We start from the raw sequence: 10,271 nt of genomic DNA on the forward strand, positions 1-10,271 counted from the left end.
GAGGATGGTGGATATTGCGTTGTGGTGTGTCTTGTAACCGATCCTTAGTTCACATACTAAGGTCTGTGTCACCACTTTCTCTCAAATTAAGTTCTCAAAATGAGACTTCCCCATGCTAATTGTTTACACTTTCCCTCCCCTCCATGGTGCACTCTCAGCATCCACGCTTGAGTTAGTTGCCGGTCATTGTTTTGTAAATGTTTAGTCCGTATATACTGAACATATCAGTTTGCACGTCGAAGAATCATTAAACATCCCAACACAGTAATTTATCAACATGTATTTTGTTTTTATAGAAGATTTAGAGAAATCAGAAGATGCACTGGACATTGAGAAAGAGAAGATCTCTGAAAGTGAAGAAAAATCCCAGGAAGATGAAGGTGGAATCCATCACTTGCAGAATGATATGAAGCACGAGGAGGACTCTTCCCAAGTGAAGGAGTCAAGAAGCGAGGAGACTGAAGTGTCCTCTTCGAAAGAACTGGAGAACTCCAAGAGATGGAACAAGATGGATGAGTTGGCCAAGGAGCTGACATCAAAGAAACGAAACATTGAAAATGAAAACGAAGAGGAGGAGGAGGAAGAGGAGGATCCAGATCGGTCCATGAAAGCTCCCTTCAGGGTACGTAAATTTGACTTTAACAGTCGGGAACGCGATGCCAGAAGGTCTTGGCCGCGTCATTCAAACGAGGACAGTGCAGAAAGAATCCTTGAAACTACATTCAGGCCCACCCCAGAGGAGAAAAAAGACGAGGAAGGAAGTGCCAACAGACGAGCAGAGGTTAGTTGAGGTACCACTTGCACTTTTTTTTTAACTATATCCTTATTGAGTACCAACAAAAATGCAGTGGGTGGGAATAAGTGCAGAAGAATGCCTGTGTTACACTTGCTCTGTCTAATGTTTCATTGGCTTCAAAGACCAGGGCCTTTAAAATTGCAGGATTCGCAGCACAGGTCCAGTGTTAGAGGTTTGTGTGAAGCGTCATTATGCAGCTGTGAAACCTGGCGTAATGAATTTACCACAATTCCTAGAGGCAATGGGGTAATAAGGGATGAAAGCACTGATGCTTAAGGGGCTCACATAAGTGAGGTGCTGCTACTTGCATCTTAAGATCAAGTGAGGACAGGACCCACGTCTGTGCACACCCATCACACTGGAGGTTATTCAGAAGATGTCACCCTCATACTTTCATTCTGATACTAGATAGAGATTAACGTTTCCCATATGAAAAATTTGTAAATGTGTAAGTAATATAAATGTAGAGCATCTCGCGAAAAAAACTATTATTTATAGTGCTGTGTTGATTTAACTGTAACTCGGAGACAAACCTCGAAAAAAGCAATAGCCCGTGCCCATGGCATTAAACTACTAAATAGTTCATATTAACTCATACAATTTACCGTAATTCCTAGACATTTCTGGAAGATGTAATTTCCTAACAGTGAGGATCTTCACATGAGTCATAGTATTAAACAGATGTTGCTATCCATTGATTACGTTTGCAGCTGTAGTAAAGTAATGTACCGGTTATCTCAGCTGCCGGCCCTTTAGCAAGAAAGTATAAACCCTACAGAATTGTAACGTTCACATCTATTTTCTGTGCCTTTCTCCCCAAACTTCCAAGCTGTTGTAGAGTTACTCCTCGAGAAACCATGCTTAAGTGTGGCTTAAGGTGTGGCGGGTGGATAAACAACATTATATGGAAGATTTTTTTCCATGTGACTGAAAGCAAAATTAAAAGTGACATTTCACCTTTACCCTAAGCCGACGTCTGTGAATTTTCCCCATGGGTGGGGTTAGGATGTACGGGCATGCACCAGGGCAGCGGATCTTCATGGCGCATGTCTGCGGCTTCTGGTCTCTGAAGAGTTCCTGAAGTTGGAAAGCTCTACAAGTCATGGATCTAAACCTAAGCCTACTGGGATTTCCGAATCTTTGTAAATCAGCCCCAGTTGCCTCCAGAATGAACGAGTTTCTCCAATGACCTGTTAACATCGGAACTGCCCCAACTCACCTCCAAGTCAGAAAGAATCTGGAAGCCCATCTCTTTACAAAACACTACATCATTACCTGGTAGGAGTGCTACCGGGCGGTGACGTGTGGCGGGGGAGGGGCAGGGTGGGGGTAGTAACACCGGAATATGGATGAATGCAGGTAAGTTGACAATTAAATCAATAAAATGAATTTCGCTGCGCGTGCTGCATCGCATTGGGCAATGCAGCACACGCAAAGGAATTCCTTTTATTGATTTAATTGTCAACTTACCTGCATTCATCCTTATTCTGGTGTATACTACCCCCACCCTGCCCCTCCCCTGCCCCATGTCACCGCCCGGTAGCACTCCCACCAGGAGCCGCTACTGCATTACATGGCGGTGTGCTCCATTCACAAGACCCTGTCTTACAATTAACACTTCTGAGTCATATCTCAGGGTTACTACTTCCCTTGTTCAGCACTCAGTTGCATTCTAGGTAGGCACGCGCTCTACCAATACCTATAGATACAAACATGCATGTGCACATTTATTGTGTTAACACTTCCTGCTGACAGAAGGCTTCATCTTCGTCCACACTCTACACTGGCCAGAGGGTACTTCTTCACTCCCTACTATCTGCCAGAAAGATTTCTTTCTAAGAAGCTGTGTTTGCATCTTCCAAAATTTGTGAGGTTTGTAGTTTCATGGTAAAACACTGCGGGGGCTTAGTTACAAGCCCCTTGCACGGCGGGTGTCTCACTTTTTGTGACACACTGGCGGCACAACCTGCTGCCCCATATTTACAAGGACACTAAAGGCCACCATGCATGCCTTTTCCTGTCCTTGTAAATACAGCCCCTTTACACGCAGCACCTGAATGAAAGGGGCGTTCCATGGGTACAACACCCATGGAAACTGACACATTCCCAGATTGACAAGAAATCGTAAACATGGGAATGCATCTGAATGCCACGCCTCTCCAGGGGAGGCATAGGGAAGAGCAACGCTGTTTTTTTTCCTCTTTCTATGCGTGTTGCATTCTGCAGCACACATAGGAAGAGGAAATCACCTCTTGTGATTGTTTTTGTGCAGGAAGGTGTCCCTTCCTGCACATAAACAATCATTGAAAAAAATACTGTTTTTTTCCACTTCTATGTGCTGCATTACGCAGTACACATAGAAATTTAAAAACACCATTTCAGATTGTTTATGTGAAGGAAGGGACACCTTCCTGCACATAAACAATCATCTCCGTGACGCAGGCATCCTTGCACGGGTGCCTCCTTCGGCGCGTGGCAGCAAATTGTTCACCAATGCAGGGGAGAGCATAGGGATCAGTGATATTGGTTTTGATATGAACCAACCTTGTGCTTTGGAATTAACGCAGCGCGGTGCAGCCAAATGGCTTGCGGCACCGCGCTGCCTTAATTCTTTGTAAATGAGGCCAGCCTTTTTAGTGTCAAGAATTTCCATCAAATACTATTATCAATATAGTGACAGTCTCACTTTAAACATGACTTTGTTATTCAAAGATAAGAATGTCTAAAACATATAAAAAATCACACATATGTTATATTTAACATGCCTTGAGACTCATATTGAACAATCTCAATGACCTGAGAATGAAAAACGATGGGTGCAAATATGCAAGGTAATGTGCAGTAGAAAGGATAATTCCCTGGAATATTATGTACTCAGCCCACCTACTCAAAGCAGCTCTTCATCGCAGTTTTCAACCCAGAAACCAGACACAAGCGGAAGCCATGCTTAGCCGCATCTTCAGTGAGGCTGATAAAGTATGCATATTGTTGCTATTGTAATGGTCCACTTTTGACCTGGCAGCATTGCCCAAAGTGTACTGGCATCTTGTCAGAGGACCTTTTAGGAGTGGCGAAAGATGGTGTCTTTAACTGGGTGGGAGATGTTTGTTTGTCGGCTTACCACCTCGCGCCATGCACCAGTACAGCATATTTAAGTTCATGGTTTTCATTGGACAACCTCAACCTAACACATTGTGGGGGTTGCAGCCTTGGTTTTCTGCCATTGAACAAATAGGACAAACTCATATGATAACATAACGTGTAACTTAAAAGCCAGTTACTGAAAACAAACATGGTGTCCGTAACCCTACGTAGTGATAACCCTACCGATCTGCAAGTGTTTACACGACTGTTCGTCTCCTAGACTGATTAAACCCCAAAGGGACGCAGCAAGGCTTGCTGATGCTGGTAGATCTCTGGGGGAGGCCCTTCCCCCATGCTCGTCTGTTACCAGATCTTGACATGGTTTGGAAAGCATGCATGCTCAAGGGAATTGTGCTCTCAAGGGAGGTGCAGCATTGAGTAAAATTGCAAAAACAGTGTGTATTGACAAAGTAGGACATGCAGCGCTTTATGCAGGCAGAGTCTCTCTGGACAGGGGCATGATAAGAGATGTCTTTCAAAAATCTGTCATCAGTTTTGAGGTGGGAAGTGACCAGGGGTGGTTCACCTTCAGCAGGTCCAGACTGGGAACAGCAACCAAACCTGGCATGTTGCTGCCCGACCGGCCCTAGGAGCGTGGGTGCTTAGTAAAAAGCACCGCTCCCGCTTTTCTTACAGAGGGCTGATATTGCAGCACTGCTGCAAAACTGGCCCCGGTAAGAAAAGTGGCCCCGGCGGGCACAAAATCGCCCCCCATCCCTCTGGTCCACCGGGGAAATGCCCGGTGCCCCCTAAAGCCAGTCCGGCCCTGCTCTTCAGGGGCTTCAGGGTGTAGCCATACCACTTGTGAGCCAAAGGAGTCACTGCTAGATTAAATTATTACACTTGCACTAGTTTAGTTTAGCGGTGTTCATGCAAACACAACTTTTGTGTTTACATGAACTCTGCAGTGCCCAGGGCCGCCCTCTCGGCCTCTTCACCAGGCTCCTGATTGCAGGAGGAGGAAAAGGGGTTTAGGGACTGAGCGTTAATCCAGCTACAGAGTGATGTTCAGAAACACAACACTCTGTAGGTGGATGTCTGGTTTGCGCATGTCTGCGGGGTGTCATTCAACTACGATTCCCTCCCACAAGCACAATCCATTTTATTTAACAGCCATACTGCGCATGCCTCCAGCTGCACAGTATATCTGCAAAATGTGGCTCTCAAGACGCACACAGTTCGTCCCCAAGGCGAACGAGGAGCCCCACAGAGCAGTAGATGTAGGACCCGCAGCATTCTCCCAGCTTCTGATAAGACCGTGGTTCCAGTCCTATCAAGCGGCTGGGAGAGGGCCTGAAGAAGGCCTTCCTCTGAACCCTGTCCTTGGTGCTGTCTGGCTCCTCGTTAGGAATCATGGCTTGATGGTTTCTAAGTCCAAGACCTGATTTCTTCTCTGCCACTGAGCCTCTGATTTGCTATAAAAGGAAGAAAGGTAAGTAAAAGAAAAATCCGAGTCGCTTCAAGAGTGAGAATCATTGAGTGACTGAGAGTGAATATTAATTAGGGAATGCGAGGGAGTGAGTAAAGCAGTGTGAGTGGGTTAGAATCAGTGAGTGAAGTGGAGATTGTGAGAGGGATTGCGAGTGAGTCAGGGGTGACTATCAATGGTGCGATAGGTGCAGTTGCACCAGGGCACATAGGCCCTGGTGCAGCTGCTGCACTGTTATAGCAGAACGCATGTATCCCAGGAGTCCAACCCAGAGCCCCTGTACACCAGTGGTTGGTAGTGAGGGTCAATGATTATGAAAGTGGGAGTGTGTGCAAGTGTGTTTGTGGGCGAGAAACAGTGAGTGCGAATGTATGGGTAAATTTGTGTTTGAGGGCACCCAAGCAGTGACGTAACGGAACTTGAGGAACCCCCTGCAAGGTACATGGAGTGGGCCCCCCATGCTCCAGACCCCATCAGGAGCTCCCAGGCCAGGTTCCTGTTGCCCGTGCACTGTGCCGTGGGGGCCCCCTGGAACTCGGGGACCCCCGCACTGCGGGGGCTGCAGGGGCTACGTAACTTACCCAACTGCACACAAGGTGAATTTTGAAAACAATGAGTTGAAACTGTTGCAAATATTACGCCCAACTACTTTCACCAGCCGCCACCGGAAGTAGCCAAGTGTTATCTACAGTGTTGAACTAAAGACCAAGAAGACCATGTGAAGGGCATTGTTTCTGTTTAATGTTCAGAAAACACACCAGTAAAGGAAGTCAATCAGGAATGTTGGGGCATATTATCAAGAACGGTGTTAAACTTATCGCCGCTTTATCGGAACCTGGGCTTCTATGGGAATTCACAAGGGCATATTATCAAGCCAATTATCGCCGCTTTAGCGGCAGATTCCTGCCGCTAAAACGGCAATAATTTTAACGCCGTTCTTGATAAAATGCCCCTAAGTTTGGATTGGTGGGAATTTTATCAATGCACGTAACCGATCTGATTCATTTCTTCCAAGCACGCATAATTCTCGATACAAAATTTGCTAACAAAATTATTCTCTTAAAACGATGGTTCAATTCTACCATCTTATGGGCTCATGGGCACATTTCCGAGTTGTGTTGTTTCAATGAGGTGAAAACTTAGCATAAAAAGTAATATGCAGGTAATCACCACTGGCTAACAGTAATCTCTACTAATTGTATTTTAGGACCAAGAACTCACAAGCTTGTCCGCAATAGAAAAGGAGTTGGAGCAAGTAGCGCACAAACTACATGAACTAAGAAGGATCTGAAGCTTGAATCGCTTTCTGTGGTGGAAAAAAAAAGTTACAAAAATATGAAGAAAAAAAATCAAAAATTTACTATTGCACCTTTTTTACACTGCATTATAATTCAAAAAGAAAGAGTAAAACTGCAACATTTCATATAGAAATGCCAATGTCATAGGTAGAGTCACATCTTTCAAATATTAACACTGTGCATATAATCGGCTTCGTACGTCATTTTGTGCTGTCGTAAATTTTGCAGGTGATGATTCTATGTTATCCTACCAGACCTCTGTACCCTGAGCTGCGTGGCATTACATATCTCCTTATTTTTTAATGACTGCTTTCTAGAATGAAAATCTTCCCCATTAAAGTCACTCAATGAATGAAAAACAACACTGCAATAAATTGTTACCTTTCATTAAAGCTGGAGACTGTAATATATTCGAAATTAAATTTATCTACAGAAAATGAAATACAGAAGATGTTTCTGTTTTTTGTTGTGTGTTGTAAGTGGCTCTCAAAGTGGTAAATACCGTAGCAGCTGCCACCGGGGAGTAGTGGTGGGGTGGGGCGAGAGGAGTTAAAAATAAAAAAGAAAAGGGGGGGGGAATAAAGAATAACGTAGCAGCAGGCTCTCCTCCGTCCTCTACGTCCACGACGCAAGAACAGGAAGCAACCAGGCGCCCCTGAGCAAATGACAACGCTGCCTTAAAGCAGCGTTGTGATTGGTCTGAGTGCCGTGGTTCGATGCTCAGACTGGGACTGGGAGCCTGGGCATGTTCCCTACCAGGCTGTGTAATGCAGCCTGGATGGAGAACATGCAAAGTGTACATGACTATTTGGCCGGCCCAAGACAACCAGCCAAACAGTAATGTACACTTTAGAGTGTGCACTCCACTCCCCCCCCCCTCCCCCCTGCTCTGTGGCCAGCACAGCCCTACCCACATCTTTACAGCACCAGACAATAGTGATAAATAGCTGATAATATCATTGTTAGTATCATTGTTATTTTTCCGGTGCAGCGGCGCTTCTCCGTCTTAGCCGAGGAGCCGCCACTGGGTAAATAAGCTGTGGGTTATCACTATTTCTGTATCGTATTTTTGTAACGCACTTTACAGAAGTAGTTGCTTTCCTCTTGGCGCCTTTATAAAATGCTAAAATGTTTTTCATCTTACTAGAAAAGTAGATGCACCCGCTAATCTTACAAGAGTCTATTCGATCACCTTAGCAAGTTAGTGCACTCTGATTAATCCCAGGGACAGAGCTGAATATGGCTTCCTTAAAATGTATGCCACCATGCTAAGGAAAACCGTCTACTAACTTATTTTACACTACATGGATTGTACCTGCCTCAATGACCTGTCCAGTGTTTTATTTCTGCAGCGCTGCATGTGTTTAAAAAACAGGTTTGGCTTTAGGGTGGGGCGACCTGTGCAGTCACACCGGGCGCTGACCTCTGTGAGGGGAGGGGGAGCTGTGTTCAGCAGTAATTATGAATTAAAAGCACCTGCTGCAGGGTTCCTTATGCGTCCAGCTTTCAGACAGCGGTAAAAATGTCAAGATAACTCTTGTGATTAATGTTCCTGCTAGAGAGAGATCGGAGTTCTGTCTAGTGGCAGTTTTGACTCATAAAGTAGAGCAGAGGATCAATGTACCTGCTGCAAAGAACAGATCTGTGTTTTATGTGAATGGTTGAGTGGATTAGTAAAGTCAGCCTTTGCCTGCGCTTTAAAACAATGTATTTCAGAAAGGGACTATGGATTTGCAGTGTGAAAGTGAGGGAATCTGAGGAGGAGGAGGTCAGTGCCAAAAAAGTTTGTTGCCCTAGCCCCCCTGTTAAAAGCGTCCTTGCAATACACAGACCTTCTGGGAACCATCATTTCAAGAGTTAGATTATGAAAGGTTTATTACTGCTCCCATGAAACCCAAAGAACCTCGCCCCAAAGTAAAATATGAGAGGACCCAAAGCTGTGGTTGCCTCCCAGACCCTGGTTCAGGCCACCTCTTTCATATCACATTTAGATTACAGGGGGTCCCCATTAGATGCTTTAGAGCCACAAAGATGGAATGTGTAAAGTTCTCAATTCCTGAAGTTGGATGATACAATTATATTGCTCAACTTAACACTAACTACCGGTGAGCCTTCTCCCATGGAGCTTTGGAGGCCATCTAACATTTTGCTGATAAGGAAAGAGTCACTGAGGCAGTGACATTGTAGGGAAGAGGTGTAGCACAGGAGCCAGGGCGACTGACGCCGGACACTGGGGATCATGGTTCGATCCCCGGCACCAGGTCCGTCCAGCACCATGTGACTCTGGGCAATAGCCCGCTTAATCCTCCCGACGGCCCCCAGCGCTGGGATGCCTACGGGTAGCTGTGCCCTTTACAAATACTGGATTTACATTTTTACACATTAAAGTCTCCATTACCAGTTCCCCGTTATCTCTGCAGGGAGACAATGGGGCTAGAATGAACCAATCCAGCCGGTATCCCCCCCCGTGAGACAATGGCAATCACAATTTAAAGTCCCTGGAATGAGGTTTACCTGCTGCACCCAGAAATTCTGGGCCCTTTTGCACAGGCTTTCCTAGATTCTGGGGAGTATAACAAATAAATTTACCAACTGCTCTAAGCAGGCGGTGAATATCTTGGGGCAGGGGTTAGGACCAGGGAAGTGGTGATGGGGAGGGCATCTGGCAATGAGGAGGCTGTAAGATCTCTTTGGGAAACATTGTAATTTGCCTGTGTTCCGCGAGGTAGCAGGTACAAGGCCGGCTGGACCTGTGCCATTCAGGCCCTAAACATTTTTTTCTGGGTTTGAATCTGCAATAATAAAACCGGCTGGTGTTCCTAGACCTCAATATCTTGGTTTTAGAAATATTGGATCACTCATCATTGCCCGAGGTGGCATCCCCGCCTTCAGGAGAAACTGACAATGGAGGTCGAAGATGAACATGTTGATCATGCTGATGCATTGGAAGCCAAAAAAACATTGGAAGAACTGAGAGAGTTGTAAAGAAGATTGGGACGACAAGTCAGCTTGAAATTAAAAAAACTGATAATGCAGTTAGTATGAGGGGCACTCATGAAAGCAAAATAGGAGTATGGCTTCAGGCAAAGGCAAAAATTATAAAATACCCAAAAATGAAATTAGCCCAACTCAGAAAAATGTCCGGGGCTATAATTGTAACTTACGACTACAACAAAATAGCAGATAGTTTAGTAAACAAACTGATGGCTTTGGTATGAATCTATAATTAAATGTTTATTTTAAGGGCTGTTGTAATTAGATTAATCTAGTATTTAAAAAGCAGTATGCTATATTTGTTGTTGTATTGTGTTAAGGGGGTTGGTGGTGCTTCATAGTGTTGCTTATTAAGTGTTTTTTGCATGGGGTGGTGTAGATTTATTTAGTGTGAAGTGAAGTAGATTGTAGGTGGGTGTATTTGGGTTGAGTGAGTCCGATTGGACTGGGATAGTTTCTAGAGTAGTGTTTATTATCCAATAGGTTTCGCCTATATAAGACTTATTGGTGTTGTCAATTCTTTTTTTATGTTGCACAGCAGTGCGGGCTGTTGTGCAACATGGTTCAAAGTAAATCAACACAAAGCACTATGGTGTGGCCAGTGTTGACA

At 44.9% G+C, this 10,271-nt stretch overlaps 1 protein-coding gene across 3 annotated transcripts in view; it reads left to right on the forward strand.

The window, feature by feature from the left end:
* Positions 1 to 7,109, forward strand: part of CHGA (chromogranin A) — a 96,306-nt gene extending 89,197 nt beyond the window's left edge. Inside the window, exons 7-8 of one of the 3 annotated variants that reach the window (XM_086937696.1) lie at positions 297 to 781; positions 6,577 to 7,109. In XM_086937696.1, coding sequence (XP_086793822.1) covers positions 297 to 781; positions 6,577 to 6,660 — 569 coding nt within the window. In that variant the 3' untranslated portion in view covers positions 6,661 to 7,109. Of the gene's footprint in view, positions 1 to 296; positions 792 to 6,576 lie in introns of all 3 variants that reach the window. The other 2 variants (XM_086937697.1, XM_086937698.1) reach the window with 2 other exon arrangements.
* The last annotated feature ends 3,162 nt before the right edge of the window (positions 7,110 to 10,271 follow it).

The sequence above is a fragment of the Lissotriton vulgaris genome, chromosome 9, assembly GCF_964263255.1.
Source record: "Lissotriton vulgaris chromosome 9, aLisVul1.2, whole genome shotgun sequence".
NCBI lineage: Eukaryota > Metazoa > Chordata > Amphibia > Caudata > Salamandridae > Lissotriton > Lissotriton vulgaris.